Source organism: Dasypus novemcinctus, chromosome 18 (genome assembly GCF_030445035.2).
Source record: "Dasypus novemcinctus isolate mDasNov1 chromosome 18, mDasNov1.1.hap2, whole genome shotgun sequence".
In the NCBI taxonomy this organism is placed as follows: domain Eukaryota; kingdom Metazoa; phylum Chordata; class Mammalia; order Cingulata; family Dasypodidae; genus Dasypus; species Dasypus novemcinctus.
The window spans coordinates 75,225,249-75,243,781 of NC_080690.1; the positions used below are offsets into that span (position 1 = coordinate 75,225,249).

The 18,533-nt window shown below is 40.2% G+C and overlaps 1 protein-coding gene across 13 annotated transcripts in view; it reads right to left on the reverse strand.

The window, feature by feature from the left end:
* Positions 1–2,346: 2,346 nt before the first annotated feature.
* LOC101445455 (zinc finger protein 677-like) overlaps positions 2,347–18,533 on the reverse strand; it is a 61,723-nt gene continuing 45,536 nt past the window's right edge. Inside the window, exons 1-5 of one of the 13 annotated variants that reach the window (XM_071209629.1) lie at positions 18,025–18,124; positions 15,599–15,657; positions 15,081–15,108; positions 9,442–9,568; positions 2,347–4,591 (exon numbers count right to left, since the gene is read on the reverse strand). In XM_071209629.1, the coding sequence (XP_071065730.1) occupies positions 3,399–4,591; positions 9,442–9,568; positions 15,081–15,108; positions 15,599–15,657; positions 18,025–18,033 (1,416 nt within the window). In that variant the 5' untranslated portion in view covers positions 18,034–18,124 and the 3' untranslated portion in view covers positions 2,347–3,398. The other 12 variants (XM_071209632.1, XM_071209631.1, XR_011646437.1 and 9 more) reach the window with 12 other exon arrangements.

The following is an 18,533-nucleotide window of genomic DNA, read 5'->3' on the forward strand; positions in this document are numbered from 1 at the left end:
GAACAGACAACCAGGATGGGGAGGGGGGGAAGGGGAGAGAAATAAATAAATCTTAAAAAGAAAAGTGTGGATAAACAGGTTAAAGAAGTAAATAAGACTAGTTTGTATCTACACAGGCAAAGGTGTTTATTTAAAACATCTTCTCAGCCCCCCACCCCCACAGCCCAGATCTTGGCCCCATGAAGTTCCCCGCACTGAGCCCTGGGTTGCTCTGCCCAGCGGGGGAGGGGGGATGGAAAATGAGGGGAGGGACACTAAGCTGCACTTGCAGTTTCGCCTGTCACACCCTGGTTTCCATCACTTGCGCAGACAGCTCCAACTCTTGCTCCTTTAGATCAGAAAGCTCTATTGGTGGAAGGAACCTCAGCGTTCCCGGATCCAGTCACAGCCCAGGTCCCAGCGCCCTGCACGCTGCGTCCTGGGGTCCTGCAGCCCCCAGCCCTCCTGAGTCGCCCCTTCCTCGGGGCCTCTGCCATCGCCCCGGGCCTCTGTTGCCCGCCTGGTCCAGCCCACGCCTTTGGGAGGTCCCTCACCCCGGCTCTGGGGAGGTGACCCTCACCTGTTCCGTGACTCCGTGTTTCCTCTGTGCGAGTCGCGTCCCACTGGCCGCCTGTTCTGGTTGTTTCCATCCCCAGTGCCCAGTGGGAAGTGCTCTTCCTGGGCAGGGGACATCGGGTCCTTACCTGTGAATGTGCAGGGTGGAGTTGGGGGCTGGGGGAGTGGGAGAGGGTGAAGGAGCGGCTGAGGGAGGATGAGAAAGCCTGAAAATCTAGGGAGTAAAGGCGGAATGAGGGCAAATCAGGGCAAAGAGAAGATGGAGTGGGTGGATTTAGAACAAGAGTGACAGACTGAACCAGAGGAAGAAGCAGAGAAGAAAAGGAAGGGAAATCTAGAGGAAAAGTAATCCCTGAATTAACTGGTAAAATTGAGTAGCTATGTCAGTGTGGCAGTATATCCGGAGAGGATGCTGGTTTGTAATTAGAATCTTAACCAGGTCCCATTCCTCCAAAATGATAACTGGGATAAAGGCAAAATCATAAGGTTCAGAGATAACAGCTCTTCTTCCTACTCTTCTTTTCCTTCCTCCAACCTTTCTCTGTGTCTGTCAGGAATTTCTCCATTTAGGGATCTGTGCACCCAGGAGGCTACTCTTTCTTCTGAGTTTTAAACATCTCATTTATTTATTCTCCCTCCTCCCAGCCGCCATTGTTTGAGGTCAATATGTGCTGTGTCTTCTTTTTAAGAGCCACCAGGAACAGAACCTGGGACCTACCATGTGGGAGAGGTGCTCAATCGCTTGAGCCACCTCGACTTCCTAGTCTGTAGTCTCTTTGTCTTTCCTCTTTTTGTCCCTTTGTTGCAGCCTTCTCCAGGAGGCAAGAGGAACTGAAACTGAGACCTCCCATGTGGTAGGTGGAAGCCCAATAGCTTGAGCCATATCTGCATCCCTCTGCTGAGTTTAGACTCTTTCTGCCAAAGTGGGTCTGCTCAGCCCAGGCTGCCACTCCAGATGTCACCTCGCTGAGTTTCTGGTTGAACTTTATACTTGCAAGAGGAAACCTGGGAACATTAGCCCCTAAAGTGAAAGCTGTGCCAGGGCGTGCACCAGGGTCACTGACCCTCTCATTCATCCATCCACTAGGCACCTTTGTAGCCTCTACTGTGTGGCAATATTTTTGTCAATGAAGGGAGGGACCATAGGGTCAACTTCTCCCTTTCATCCTCTTCCCCACCCTGATGAATCCTTTGGATTATTCCCATTATTCTGTGATGCAAGCCTGGAATTCTAGTCCATAGCACACATGCTAAGCTTGTAGGCCTAAGCACACTATGAAAACCAGGAAACAGACATTGGTAGGATGTGTGTGTGTGTCTATGTGTGCTATTTAGATTTCCTTGGCGCTCTAAATAACAATCTAAACAGGGTGGTGGACTTGGCCCAGTGGTTAGGGTGTCCGTCTACCACATGGGAGGTCCACAGTTCAAACCCTGGGCCTCCTTGACCCGTGTGGAGCTAGCCCATGTGCAGTGCTGATGCATGCAAGGAGTGCCCTGCCATACGGGGGTGTCCCCTGCATAGGGGAGCCCCACACGCAAGGAGTATACCCCATAAGGAGAGCCACCCAGCACGAAACAAAGTGCAGCCTGCCCAGGAATGGTGCCGCACACAGAGAGGTGTCACAAGATGGCGCAACCAAAAGAAACACAGATTCCCATGCTGCTGACAATAACAAAAGCAGACAAAGGATGACACAGCAAATAGACACAGAGAATAGACAACCAGGGTGGGGGTGGGGGAAGGGGAGAGAAATAAATCTTAAAAAAAAAAATCTAAAACACCAATTCTTGAGGTCATAAGATATTCAGCATTTATTAGTAGTGAAGGAGGAAAGAATCATCCAATTTAGATGTTTTTCATTCACAACCATCCTACCTTAAATGGCAGAGATGCAAGACAATTGTACTTATGAAACGTGATCATATCAACTGCATTTTAACATTAGACCATAGTATAACTCATGTGATCAAAAATATTCTTAAGGACCTTCACAACTGGAAAAGCTCTATTTGAAATGTTCAGGGATGCAATGGAGACTTCAGGTAGATTTCCTCAAGGACTTAAAATATATTCATTTGATTTTTTATTTATTCATTTTCTTTGGTACAAATAAAATGTATAGGAATCCCAAAAATAAAAACAAAATTTTGGGGCATAATGGGATTGTGCGTTACACCAAATAGTATACGGTATGTAATATTCTATACCCACCTTTTCACAAAGACAGGAGATTCCTCTCTGTATTAGAATACAATGACCTTCTTTATTCTTTTTAGGTTTTATATTTATTTTTAAAAGTTTACCCCTCCCTCCCCAAGATGATTCTCTTGTCTATCTGCTCATTGTTTGCTCTCCCTCTCCAGGAGGCACTGGAAGCATGTGGTGTCTCCTGGCTTGTGGCATCTGGTCGTTTAACCGTCTGCTCATTACTGTGGGGTGCATGTTTGGCTCCACCAAATCTATAAGCATATTTACACCACAGTTACACATATATTCTGTCACTCCCCATGATCTTATTCATTTTTCACATCCACACAATATTGCATTAAGTTTCCATATCCTTGTTCTTCCAGGGAATAGTCATTACATTTGTATGGTTTTTCTCCATTATGAATTCTCCCACGATCCTGAAGGCTAGAGCTTGAAAAAAACATTGTTATGGGGGAGCAGATGAGGTCCTGGGTTCAATCCCCAGCCCTCAGTACCTCAAATAAAAAAAAACAAAACAAAACATTGTTACATATTTCAGATTCACCTTCTTTCTTTTTCAGTATGTGTTTTGTGATGTCTATTCAAGGTTAGGAAATTGAGTATAGGCTTTACCAGGTTTATTACATTTCTAAGGTTTCTTGGCAGTATGAATTTTCTGATGTTTAACAAGGCTTGAACTTTGGGTAAAAGCCTTATCACATACATTACATATGTGAAGCTTTTTTCCACAGGTTGTATTCTGATGCCTATAGAGATTTGTGTAATAGCCAAAGGATTTGCCACAGATGTTACATTTGTAAGGTTTCTCCCCAGTATGAATTCTCTGATGATTTACAAGGCCTCTATGTTGGGTAAAAGCCTTGCCACACACATTACATATGTATGGTTTCTCTCCACAGGTTTTAGTCTGATGCCAAGAGAGGTTTGAGAAATCTTTAAAGGATTTGCCACAGATGTTACATTTGTAGGATTTCTTCTCTCCAGTATGAATTCTTTGGTGGGTTTTGAGGCCAGAATATCGCCTAAAGGCCTTTCTGCATGCAACACATTTGTATGGTTTCTCTCCAGTATGAATTCTACAATGACTTGCAAGGGTTGAATTATGTGTATAGGCCTTGCCATATACATTACATGTACATTGTTTCTCTCTCATATGGATTCTTTGATCTTTTGTGAGACTTGACACCTGTTTAAAGTCTTTGCCACATTCATTACATTTGTAAAGTCTCTCCTCAGAATGAATTATCTGATGGTTAGTAAGGACTGAGTAATAGCAAAAAGGCTTCCCACATCCATCACATTTGTAAGGTTCTTCTCTAATGTGAGTTTTCTGCTGCTGTGCAGGCTGTGACTGAGACATGAAAACGTTCCCATGTTTATGGCAAATGTTGCTTTTGACACTAGGAGGAAATCTTTGAAGCGGTGAAACCGAGAGACAATTTTTGATAGACTTTCCAACTTGATCAGATTCATACATTTTCTCTTCAGTTTGAAATCTCTGTATTTCAGCCAGATGTGACTTAAATCCAAATCTATTTTCAAGACATTTGACATCCTTGTTCTCTGCATAGCCTGGGTTATTTTTTAGCTTCAATGAATTCCTTAAAAATGGCTTCCCATGCCTGAAATATTGATATGAACTTTTTCTAACAAAAACGCTCTGCTTTAGTGGGCAATTATCACAGGATTTGATGTGTTGTTGATCTCTTCTACAAGTGACACTTTTGCTTTTGGTTGTAGGCACTCCTCTGCAGGTTCTTTTGCCATGTCCCCACTGACTCTCTGGAAATAATTCCTCAATTGCACATTTTGGAGCAATATCTGAAAGATACAAAAGACCATAGGCTTCCTAGTAACTAGAGTTAGAACATGAATATTTTATATTAGAAAACATAATATTACAGCAAAAATGATACAGTGAACAGAAGAAACATCAATCATGGTCTTCCAAATGTTTAGGTAATTAGTGCAATAAACTACATTGATAAATTGAAGAGGAAAAATCCCATGATTCTCTCAACTGATGCAGAAAAGGCATTTGATAAATAAGCACTTTTTCTTGATAAAAACACTCCAAAAGATAGGAACAGAAGGAAGTTTTCTCAATATGGTAAAGTGCATTGACAAAAAATCTACAGCTAACATTGTTCTCAACAGTGAAGCTTTCCCACTGAGATAGGAACAAGACAAGGATGCCACTGTCACCATTATTATTCAATACTGTGCTAGATGTTCCAGCATGAATAATTAGGCTAGATAAAGAAATAAAAGCCACCCAAATAAGAAAGGAACAAGTAAAACTATTTGCTGATGATACGGTACTATATATAGAAAATCCTGAAAAATCTACAACAAAACTTCAACAATTAATAGATGAATTCAGCAAAGTGATGGTATACAAGATTAATATGCAAAAATGCCAGTATTTCTATATACTACTGATGTGCAATCTGAGAAGGAAATCAGAAAAAAAACCTTCCATTTATAAAATAGCAACTAAAACAATCAAGTATTTAGGAATAAACTTAACCGAGAACATGAGACCTGTATTCAGAAAACTACAAAACATTGCTTAAACAAACTGAAAAAAAAAAAAAAACTTAAATAAATGGAAGAATATTCCACTTTCTCATGGAATAGAAGGTTAAATATTTAGATTTAGGGTAGATTTCAATTCTACCCAAACTGATATACAGATTTGACACAATCTCAAGAAAAACACCAAAATCCTTTTACAGAAATCGAAAAGCCAATAATGAAATTAATTTGGAAGGAGAAAGGACCACAAGCAGCCAAAAATGTCTTAAAAAATAAGTTGTACTACTCTCTCTTCTTGATTTTAAAGCATATTATTTAGTGACAGTGGTAAATACAGCATGGTACTGGCATGAAGACAGACAGAGGACCAAGGGAACCAAATCAAGAACTCAGAAATGGACCCTTACATCTAGTGAAGTGATTTTTAAAAAATGTCCATAGCAGCTTTATTTTTTTTAAAACAAGTCAATTTTATTAGTATATATTAATAAAGCATACAATTAATCCAAATTGTACAAACAGTGGTAATTGGTATAATCACATAGTTGTTCATTCATTGCTTCAATCATTATTAGAGCATCAAGAACCATAAAGCTCCTAGAAAAAAATGTAGAAAAACATTTTCAAGATCCTGTGGTAGGTGGTAGTTTCTTAAATCTTACACCCAAAGCATGAGCAATGAAAGAAAAAATAGATAAATGGGACCTCCTCAAAATTAAACAATTTTGTACCTCTAAGGAGTCTGTCAAGTGGTTGAAAAGGCAGTCAAGTCAATGGGAGAATATATTTGGAAATCATATATCTGATAAGTGTTTAATATCCATGATTTTTAAAGAGATCATACAACTCAAAAATAAAAAGACAATAAAAAATAGGCCAAGGTCTTAAAAAGACAACTGCCCAAAGAAGAAATACAAAGGTGAAGAAACACATGAAAAAATGTTCAATATCACTAGCAATTAGGGAAATGCAAGTCAAAACTATGATATATCACTTCACATCTATCAGACTGGAAAATTATAAATGTTGGGAAGATATAGAGATAGGAATGCTTATTCACTGTTGGTGGAATGCAGAATGATACAGCTACTGTGGAGGACTGTTTGGCAGTTCCTAAGGAAGGTGAATATAGATTTGCCGAGTGACCTGGTAGTACCATTGTTAGTATAAGGACAGCTAAAAAATGTAACACAGGACTGCATAACATAGTGAATCATTATGGAAAATATGAATATGGGTGAATTGCATATATGACAGTTTAACAAAATATAAATACACATAAACTAGAGATAAGGAAACAAAATAGCAGCTAAGTACAGCAGGGCAAGCATAAAAAGATTGAGTGGTGATGGATTGGTTTTTATTATTGGAATAATAAAAGTGTTCTAAAAATGATTGGGGAGATGAACGCACAACTATGTGATTACACTGAATACCACTGATTGTACATTTTGGATGGAGTTATGGTTTATTAATATGTATCAACAAAATCGACTTGTTTAAAAAAATGTTTATGTACAAGAAAAACCCCCATGATACTTAAATAAAGACTAATTCCATGCAATTCAAATGATTTTAAGGGAATCCTAATTTCATACAACCTATGACCAAAGCACTTACACTAAATAAACTTATATGTGTGCTGATCCAAACTATTTTCCACTGCAATCTCAAAGCACACACCAAATGGCAGTGGATATATGGGTGTTGATATTTGCAGAGAAAAAGATATTACTGAATATTTATTCCATTGTTGCCATATGCAGTGACAGAAAAGGGCCAATATTGTATGGTTATTCTCATTTGAAACAATTAGAATAAACAAACTCAAAAAGAATCTAGAATATAGGTCATGAGGGTACAGAGTAGAAACAGGGAAATGGGAAGTTTATGTTTAAAATGTACAGGGTTCCTACTTGGAATGATGGAAATGATTTGTTAATGGGTGGTGGTAATGGTAACACAACATTGTGAATGTAATTAACAGCACTGAAATACATATCTGAATATGATTAAAAGGGGAAATATTAAGATTATATATATGGTAACAGAATAAAAATTCCAAAAAAATCCATGGAACTATACTACACAAACAGTGAACCCTAAGTTTTTCTGTGAACATTAATAGTACAATTATAAAAATGTACTATCATCATTGAAACAAATGTTCCACACCAATGCAGGTGTTAACAATAGGCTGGTATATGGGAATTATGTATTTTATGCATGATTACTCTGTAAACCCACAACTTCTCTAATAACAGGAAAAAAACTCACAAGAAAGCTGCAGTAATGGAAAAAGTGTGCTTAGTACTGGCATAAGGAAGATATATAGATCAATGGAATAAAATGAGAGTTGAAAAATAAATCCATATACCCATGGTCAATTCATTTTGACAAGGTGCCAGGACCATTCAATGGGGGAAAGAATAGTTTCTTCAAGTGTTATTGGGACATCTGAAACCCACATACAAAAGAATGAAGTTGGACACTACCTTCATACCATATACAAAATTTAACTCAAAGTGGAAAAAGGATCTAAATATGAGAACAAAAGCTATAAAATTATCAGTTGGGCTCCCGTCTACCATATGGGAGGTCCTGGGTTTGGGACCTGGGACCTTCTTGTGAAGGCAGGCTCACTCGCATGCTGCAGAGAGCTGCTGGCCTGCAAGTGCCGCAGAGAGCCAACTCAGCAAGGTGACACAACAAAAAGGGAGACAAGCAAACAAACAAACACAGAAAAGCACACAGCAAATGGACACAGAGAGCGGACAAGCAAACCTCAAGGGGGGTAATAAATAAAAAATAAAGACACAGAAGAAAGCACAGCAAATGGACACAGAGAGTGGATAGCAAGCAAAAAGCCATGGAGGTGGAGAGATTTTAAAAAATGAGGTATTACTTCAACCATATAAAGATGGATGTTGTTAAAAACAAAACAAACAGGGAAGCGGACTTGGCCCAATGGATAGGGCATCCATCTACTGCATGGGAGGCTTGCGGTTCAAACCCTGGGCCTCCTTGACCCGTGTGGAGCTAGTCCACATGCAGTGCTGATGCACTCAAGGAGTGCCGTGCCACACAGGGGTGCCCCCCCGCATAGGGGAGCCCCATGCGCAAGGAGTGTGCCCCGTAAGGAGAGCTGCCCAGCATGAAAGGAAGTGCAGCCTGCCCAGGAATGGCACTGCACACATGGAGAACTGACGCAGCAAGATGACACAACAAAAAGAGACAGATTCTGCTGACAACGACAGAAGTGGACAAAGAAGAACTTGCAGCAAATGGACACAGAGAACAGACAACTGGGGGGGAAGGGGAGAGAAATAAGTAAATAAAAAACAAAATCTTTTAAAAAATGACAAAAAACAACAACAAACAGAAAACAAGTTAGGAGAAGAAACAGGGAAATTGGAACTGTAATTCACTGTTGCCAGGAATGAAAAGTGGTACAGCCACTGTGGAAAGTAATATGGTAGTTCCTCACAAAATTATAGATGGAATTATCATGTAAACTACCGATTCCACTTCTAGATATACTATTTAGACATAAAAAAGAATGATAAATTGACACATGCGCAATAGGGGTGAACTTTGAAAACATGATGCAAAAGACAGAAGCCAGTCACAAAACTCTGTTGGCCTGTTCTTGCCCTTTTCCCTTGCCTGGATCAGCATACAAGTAAACCTGGGCATTTGTAATCTGTGATGGGGACTGTAGTCTGTAAATCAGCCCTCTTTCACTCTTTTCAGCCCCTTTCCTCTCTACCTGGGACCCAGAATCTGTTATTTTCTCCATTTCTCTTTCCTCCATTCCTTAATAAATCACTGGCCTAATTGGAAAATCAATAGTCAGAAAGTAGATTAATGGCTGCATATAGTGTGGAGGGAGTGGAGGGCTATGAGGGTGACAGCTGAAGGGTAAAAGGCAAAGATACCCAAGGGCACGACCACCACTAACCTAGCATGAAGTGTGTGGTTAAAGTCCAGATGCTTTAGTATGACACTTGTCATTTCTGAAACCAACACAACTTACTCAGTTAAAAGCAAAGTTGAGGATCCCAAGTGACTCACAAGGGAAAATGCAGATACCCAAGGGCACAACCTGACTTCTGGAAGGAAGTTATGCTCACCCAGGGAGACCAGGTTCCTGTAGTTCTCCAACATCACGTCCCAGTACAAAGCCCTCTGTTCAGTGTCCAGGCATTCCCATTCCTCCTGAGAGAATTCTATGGTCACATCCTGGAATGTCAACAGTCCCTGAAATGAAAACACATTTCACCAAGTGGCCATAGGGAGAGTTCTTACCCTCCACAAAATGAGAGATTGTGTTAAAGATCAAATCGACTTAAGTAAATGTTTTGACAGATCCATGTAAGATAATTTTGAACTAGATATATATGCCAAATTTTGTTTCATCATGCTTTTCTATCAAAGGATATGAAATACACACTGCACATTTCAAATTTTTATTTTTAAGATCAATTTTATACATACATATTAATAAACATACACTCGATCCAAAGTGAACAATAAATGATATTTGCTGTCATGACACATAGTGAATTCATCATTTCAGTGAATGTTAGGGTGTTTTCATTACTCCAATAATAAGCAAGAAAAACAAAAAACAGACAAAAAAAACTACCTCTTAATAATCACCACATGGTCTATCCTTCCTCTGCCAGACACAGTTGCCATTCTGTTTCCATCTCCTTTATTTGTATCTATATTTTACATAGATGAAGTCAAACAATACACAGTACCTTTTCTCAAGTTTCTTCTATTTAGTATATATACATATTTTTTAACCATTAAGGGAAGATTATTAATATATTAATAAATAGTATGGTCCAGTTTGTTTTGCTTGTGGTTTTGTTTGATATTAATATCTTGTAACATTAACATGAATTTTTTCTGTTGCAAAGTAAAACATTGTTCTATATGCAATATTACCAATATTCATTATTTCTCATGAGGTTTGCTATATTATACTTTACCATGTTACAATTTTTAGGTTTCCTTCTCTTAAAATATAGGACCTTAAGCTTTCCCTTTCAACTGATATCATCACCATTCTTTTCCATGAAAGGATTTGAAATACATACTTAATCATGATGGATTTCACATTTTTGTGGATGATAAAGGAAACATGTAAGTTAAAATGTTCAACACAGGGTCCTCTGTGGGAATGCCAGATAGGATATTGTACACATGACAGGGTAGTTTCTAAAAGAACTAGAGCAGGAGTGGTATCCTCAAGGATGACCAGGCCAAAGGGGTTCAGGAAAGTCAGAATCTACAAATTGTTGAGGGTATACCAAAAGCAAAGACTAATTAGTTTTTCAGCACTTATCATGTGCTCAGCATTACTCTAAAAGCTTTACTCTAGTGACTCCATCATGACAGAAAAGTTTATATTAAAATTTTAATAGTTTTTCTTTTGAAATGAACAAATGTTAACACTACCAGATGTTAATAGCATACAAAAAAACATTATGCTAAGTAAAAGAAACCAGACACAAAGTCTACTACATACCATATGATTCCATTTATATAAAATATAAATCAATTTAGAAAAATGAAATTAGATTAGTGGTTATGTAGGGCTGGGGAAGAACTGCTAAGGGATGTGGAATTACTCTTTTTGAAGTAATGACATTATCTAAAATTTGCGTTGATGAATGCACAACATAGTGATTGTATTAAAAACCCTTGATTATATACTTTGGGTAGATCATATAGAATGTGACTATATCTCAATAAAACTGAATAATAATTGTGTAAAAATAGAAATAGTAGCTATGTACAGCAGGGGAAGCAGAGATTGAGAGGTGAAGAATTTTGTTTGTTTCTGGTTTATTACTATTGAAAAAAATGAAAATGCTCCATGACTATGTGATTATACCAAAAATCAGTGATTGCACACTTTGGATGAATTGTATTTATTTTTAAAAAATCAATAGCAAATTCATTATAAAAATGAGGCACAGCAGGTATTTCCTTATCACTCATTAATTTGGCATATAAGCAAAATGCAGTTTCACTAATTATGGTCTACAGAGAGCTGACAGTGCATCCAGACATATAATCCTAAAGAATCCCTGCTGTCTACTTTTATTGGCACCATGTGACCTACTCCCATCTCCAAGTCTCCAATCCACGCCTGGGTGGAAGCATCCTAGGATGATCCCGAGTGAGTAGGAATAAACTTCTTAGGCAGGAAGTTTCAGAGTCAGAGAAGATTAGGAAGTTCAAGAAAAGGCATTTAAGAAGGAGACAAAACAGTCAACAGAGAACATGACTTTTACCTGGGAAAGAGCCATTGCTGACACTTCTTTCTCAGGTAAGCTCTCTATGCTTCTTTCTTGGGCAAGATAAGTCTTGAGAAGTCAACCCTGAGGTTGAAAATATGCTGTTTAATGCTTAGATTCAACATATTCCATTCCTGCACCAAACCATGTATATCAGAAGGACCTCAACATGGGGGAAAAGATGGAGCTGTCAACTGTAACAGGAGGTATTTAGGGACAATATACTTCTTCATGGAAATCTGCCCTGAGTATTCCACACTTGCTTCCAAATATCCTCCCCTTTTAGTGAAATCCACAAATTTTGTTGGAAGACTGGGGATTTGGGCTACACAGAGAGAAAGATTTCTAAAAAAATAATCTGATGCCCTGCAAGACAGGAAGTGTTTTCTTTTGTTTTTTAATATTACAGATGTCTTTTATTGGTTTTCTACCTTTAAAGCCAAATTATACACAAAGCATTGAAAACAAACTTAAAATTATAGAACAGTATGGAAAAGGCTACAAGCCTGGATTTTAGTATCTGTCAGCTGAAAAGCTGGGAGAAGGAAGGGTGGAGGCAAAGCTAAGCTGTGAACTATTCTCCTTAGCTTCCAGAATAGGGAAGCTGTTGATCCTGTCTAAGTTGAGGAATCAATATGATGGTTAATTTCCTATCAACTTGAATGGGTAATTGTGATGGTTTGAAGGTATACAGACTCCAGAAAAATCTTGTTCTTAGGTTCAGTATGTTGCTAATAGGAAAAGTAAGATGGCAAGGGAGGGAAAATTAGTCAACTGGATTTACAAAAGAGGAGGTCTTTGGGGACTCCAAGAAAGAATTTATCAGTGGAATGCAGGGTCCCACAAAGGAGGGGCAGACTGGCTCCAATGAGTCCTGGGGCAGGAATGAAAACTTCCCTGGTGTCTCCCCAAACTGAGCTTTCCTGTTCTGACCAGGAATACAGCCCTTCAGCTAACTGTCCCCTATCTGAGGAACTGTTGCATCTCTAAATCTCCTCACCTGTGCGCCTGACTGGGGAAGGTTGAAACAATGGCTGCTGCTACCTTTTTTTCAGAGTGGGATTGAAACAGTGACTGTCCTTGGAGGACTGAGCAACTGAAATAGAAAACTGCCAGTCAAAAACTCTTTATCTGGCAAAATTGTCCTACAAAAATGAGGGAGAGTTTAAAATATTCACAGAGAAACAGAAACTGGGAGCATTCATCCATAAAAGAATTGCCCACCAAGAATTACTAAGGTGAGTCCTGCAAGTTGAAAGGAAAAGGCAGGACAGAGTGGCCTGGAGTATTGTGAAGAAATGAGGACTTTCAGTAAGGGTAACTAAGAATAAATGCAAAACCCAATAGTACTGTACCCCACAACATACACCTCTACGCCCTATAAGAGTCGGAATATAATGAGCAACAACAAAAAAGGCTTATTTCCTAATAATAGTCATGAAATATAAATTGGTAAAGTGGGACAAAAACAACATAAAGAGGGGAAACAGAAGGATGTGAAAGCAGAGAACATGTTTGCTATCCTAGCTAAGATGGCAACTTCTCAAATTTGTAGGTAATAGATATAAGTGCAGCAGTATAAACCCCAGAAAAACTACAGAGTTTATACAGAATAAGTGGTTGCAACAAAGAACTAAGAGACAAAAAAAATAAAAAGACATAAACGGGGGAAAATGGCCGAAGTAAGTACTACCTTTACAGTAATAACACTGAATGTTAATGGATTAAACTATCTAATCAAAAGCAAAGATTTGGGAAGCGGATGTGGCTCAGGTGATTAGGCTCTCTCCTACCATATGGTAGGTCCAGGGTTTGATTCTTGAGGCCTTCTGGTGAAGGCAGGCTGACCTGGGAGGTGAGCTGGGCCATACAGAGTGCTGGCACAGCAAGATGACACAACAAAAAGAGACACAGAGGAGAGACAATAAAAGATGCAGCAGACTAGGGAGCTGAGGTGGCACAAGAGATTGAGTGCCCCTATCCCACTCCAGAAGGTCCCAGGATCACTTCCTGGTGCTGCCTAAAGACAAGACAAGCAGACACAGAAGAACACACAGTGTATGGGCACGGAGAACAAACAGTGGGTGCAAACAATGTGGAGGGGGGAGAAATTTAAAAATGAAGCAAAACTTATGTAAAACAAGAATACAGATGATATTGCATATATGACTGTTTTTACAAAATATAAATAAAAATATACTAGAGAGAAGAAAAAGAATAGCAGCTATGTATGTCAGAGGAAGCAGTGATTGAGAGGTGATGTTTTGTTCTTTTGTTCCTTATTATTATTGAAATAATGAGAATGCTCTAAGATTGTTATCTATTATTTGGAAGTTTAATTTGTAGGACTGAAATGATGACTGCACAAATAGATGATTACACTGAATACTACTGATTGTACATTTTGGATGATTTATGCTTTATTAATATTTATCAATAAAGTTGAGTTGTTTTAAAAAAAGACATAGGCTGACAGAATGGGTAAGAAAACATGAGCCATCTATATGCTGTCTGAAGGAGACTCACCTTAGACTAAAGAATGCAGAAAGACTGAAAATGAAAGGGTATAAAAAGATATTTCACACAAATAGTAAGCAAAAAAGAACAGAGGTAGCTATACTAAAATTAGAAAAAAACAACCTTTAAATGCAAAAAAAAAAAAAAAAAAAAAAGGTAAGAGGGCAATGTATGTTGCTCAAGTAGTTGAATGCCTGCTTCCTGTGTAGAAGGTACCAGGTTCAATCCTGGAACCTCCTAAAAACAAAAACAAACAAATGAATAAACCAACATTCAATGGGGAGCAAAAGTAACTCAGTGGTTCAGCTCCTGCTTCCCATGTTTGAGGTCCTTGGGTTCAATTTCCCAGTATTTCTGGGGGGGGGGGGGGGGGGGGCGGAGATGAGATACACATTATATATTAATAAAAGGGATAATCTACCAGGAAGAAATAACCATCATAAATGTCTAAGAACCTAACCGGGGTGCTCCAAAATACACGAGGCAAACTCAGCAAAACAGAAGAAAGAAATAGACAACACTACAATAATAGTTGGAGAATTCAACACCCCACTGATGTCATTAGATAGAACAAGGAGACAGAATATCAATAAAGAAACAGAACATAAAAATGAGCTATACCTAATAGGCATTTACAGAACATTGCATCCTTAATTAGCAGGATATACATTCTTCTCAAGTACTCAAGGATCTTTCCAAAGGATAGACCACATGTTGGGTCACAAGTAAGTAATAAATAAGAGAGAATGAAATTATACAAAGCAACCTCTTAGATCATAATGGAATGAAACTGCAAACAATAACAGACAAGAAAGGGGAAAATTCACAAATGTGTGAAAGCTAAACAATACATTCCCAAACACAATTGGTGGATCAAAGAAGAAATTGCAAGGAAAATCAGTCAATATCTTAAGACAAATGAAAATGAGAACACAACTTACCAAAACATGGGATCCAGTGAAAGCAGTGCTGAGAAGAAAATGTATAGCCCTAAATGCCTATATGAAAAGAGAGCTAAAAATCAAAGATTTAACTGAACTGGAAAAACTAGAAAAAGAACAGCAAACCATTCCCAAAGCAAGCATGTACTAGTTAACAATACTGTATAGTTTGAAGAAGCAAATGATTAAATTTGAGTATTCAAAATCTGAGCAGTAGACTTATCTCTATGTGCTTTAATGTATAATTACAAATACATCATGTATTCTATACTGATGGTTATTTATATATTTATAATATATATATAAATATATATCTATGCGCATGTTAAAAAAAAAACCAGCATGGTTCTGGCAGAAAAAGTTAAATATGAAGAGCAATGGAATCAAATCACATTTACGGCCTATTGATTTTTGGCCAGGTTGCCAAGTCCATTCAACTGGGACAGTACAGTCTCTTGGATAAATGGTGCTGTAAAAACTGAATATCCATATGCAAAAGAATGAAGGAGAATCCCTACCTCACTCCAAATAAAAATGGATGAAAGACCCAAATAAAACAACCAGGACCATAAAACTCCTAGAAGAAAATGAAGGGAAGAATCTTCAGAATTTTGTGTTAGGCAATGGTTTCTTTAGACTTTACCTTCAAAGCACAACAACATATTGAAATAGGACCTCATCAAAATTAAAAACATTTGTGCATCAGAGAACTATATCAATGAAAAGAACAACCTACTTAATGGGAGCAAATATTTGGAAGCCATGTATCTGATAAGGGTTTAATATCCAGAGTATATCAAGAAATCCTGTAACAACAATAAAAACATAAACAACCCAATTTAAAAATTTGGCAAAATACTTTAACAGACATTTCTCCTAAGAGGATATACAAATGGGTAAAAAGGACATGAAAAGATGCTTAACATCACTAGTTATTGGGAATACAAAATGGTGCAGCTGTGTAAGAAGACAGTTTGGCAGTTCCTCAGAAAGCCAAGTACAGAATTACCATATGACACAGCTATCCTCTATTAGGTGTATTCCCAAATAATTGAAAGTGGGGTTTCAAACATGTTTTTACAGAAAGATGTTCAAAGAGGCAGCATTCACAATCACCAGAAGAAAGAAAAAAAACAAATGTCGATCAACAAATGAATGGATAAAGATCTTCCTCTCCCCTCTTCCTTTCACTTGGCTACGAGGTACCTGAGGGGCTCCTAACCAGGTAGCTCCATATCTCCCCGCTCCTCTTTCCTAGACAGTACAGCAACCAAGTAGCTTAATTATGGTCAAAGAAAATATTCATCAGGTAGCCCTGATGGGACCTCCGGAAATCCCTCACCCATCTCGACGGAAACTTCCTAACTGCAACCTCTGCAAATCCCTCACTCATCCCTTGCTATCTTCCCAGGATTTTCTTCCAATCCACCCCAGCCCTTAAAAAGCTGGCTCTCCTTTGTCTCCAGGAAGTTGAGTTTCACTCTCTCCCCCCTGCTAAAAGAGCCACCGAATAAAGCCATCCTTGCCTGTTTAACCCTGTCCGGTGCTGTTTCTCCTTTGACAAAGGGAAGCCTGTCTGACTCCAGAATCAGAGCCATGTGCCCAGCTTTGGTGGATTTCCCAGTGTTGAGAAATAAAAAGCATAACCGTGCAGAAAAAAATATCTAACGAGCCACTCCTGCCCTGCTTCTGTTAATCAGCCCATGAAGTATATCAAACAAACAACTCTGGTCCCCCTGCTTCTGTAAATCAGCCCGCAACCTTGCACCTGCCTTCTGCTTCTGTAACCACATTTGCAAAATTTCACCTAGCAAGGCATTAGCCAATAAGCAAAAGTCACACTGATCCCACATAAAATCCTATATAAACCTATGAAAACTGAAAAATGGGGCTCAGAATTTGGAGATTCTTCTCTGGGCCAGTGCTTAAAAAATCTGTTTCTCTGCCTCTCCGAGTGGTTTTAGGTTTTTCTGCCATGCAGAACTCCTGGCTTTGCTGCAATACCAGGGCACCCCCTTTGGTTTTATAAAGGGAGAAACTGAGGATGCGAGGGAGGCTGTGAGGGTCTTCACCCACCACTCCCAACAAGTACAGCTGATTCTGACTGGGCCTTTACAACAGCCCAGACGCTTTACAATCAGTCCTCACAACCACTCAACGAAAGCAAGAGGACGCCTATTATCCACGTTTTATGGAAAACAGAGGCTCAGAGCCGTTAAGTTAACTCCCCGCAGCAGTGGGAGATGGCGCTGGGAGGGGCACCAGGTCCGCCAGGAAGCCCTCAGCCCGCTCAGGGCCTCGGGCCCGTCTCAAAGAGACCCCATCCCCTACGACCCACTCGGGAGGAAAAAGGGACCCCCGCTCAGGCAGCTGCCCAACCCCCTGGGCGACGGGGGAGAGGAAGGAGAGGGAAAGGGCGGGTTTCCTCTAGAGTTCCCACCCACCACCACCCCCTCCTCTCAGGGGAACTAGAAACACTTGATCCCCGAGAAGAGTAATGGCGAAATCAGCCCATTCCCATGATCTCTCCACAGCACATCGGCCCCGTGGCTGAAACCCACGAAAGAGAAAATTCCTGGCCCATCGCACACTCACAGCCAGTCACAGGCCAACCCCCCACGTCTAGCAGCCTTTCAAGGCCTCCCAGTCCGAGGCATTCGTTCCATTCCTCAGACCCGCCCTCACCCCGCCAGCCGGGCCGCCGATGCCCAATCCTGAGCGCCGTCTCATCGGGTCCAAGGAACTTGACGGATGAGACCTTGACGCAGATTGGCTGCCAGCCGTTCCCCAGGTAACACGTTGCTTCCTCCTCGAGGGCCGCCCGGCGCCCCAGGACCCCCTTGCCATCTTTCCAGAGGCCCGTGAATCCTCCCGACCCGCAGAGCCTCGTTGCAGTGCTCGTCTGTGACAACCGCCTTAGGTACCGCAAGTCGTCACCGTTTACCTCCGCCATCTTGTCTCCTTCACCTTCAGAGGAAGCGGAAGGACCGTATTATGGCAAGAGAGGAGGAGAGGCCCGCGAAGAGGCGCCAGGGCCCCACAGGGCCTGCCCCGCGTCAGTGGCCCCGCCCAGCTCCCCCTCCTTTGGTCCAGGTAGATCCCGGCCCGCTCACGGCCGTTTCCATTGGTCGACGCTTAGGCCCTGGAAGCCTAGGCCTGGGGTAAGGAAACAAAATCCCTGGCATCTTAATAGCAGCTGGTTCCCACCTCCATCGTCACTAACGACCAGACGAGCAGTTCCTTCCAGCCAATGAGGGGCGAGATTGGGCGTGGGCGCAGCCTGTTCCGCTTCCACCTCCTTCAGTTGGGGCCTTTTATCCATTAAGTACCTAGGGCTAAGGAATTTTCAAAGGCCTGTGAGGATATAAATATATAAGTATAAATATATATGGCACCCAAACTGCAGGAAGCATAGGTTATAATAAAATAGTATATATTTCAGGAGAGATGACT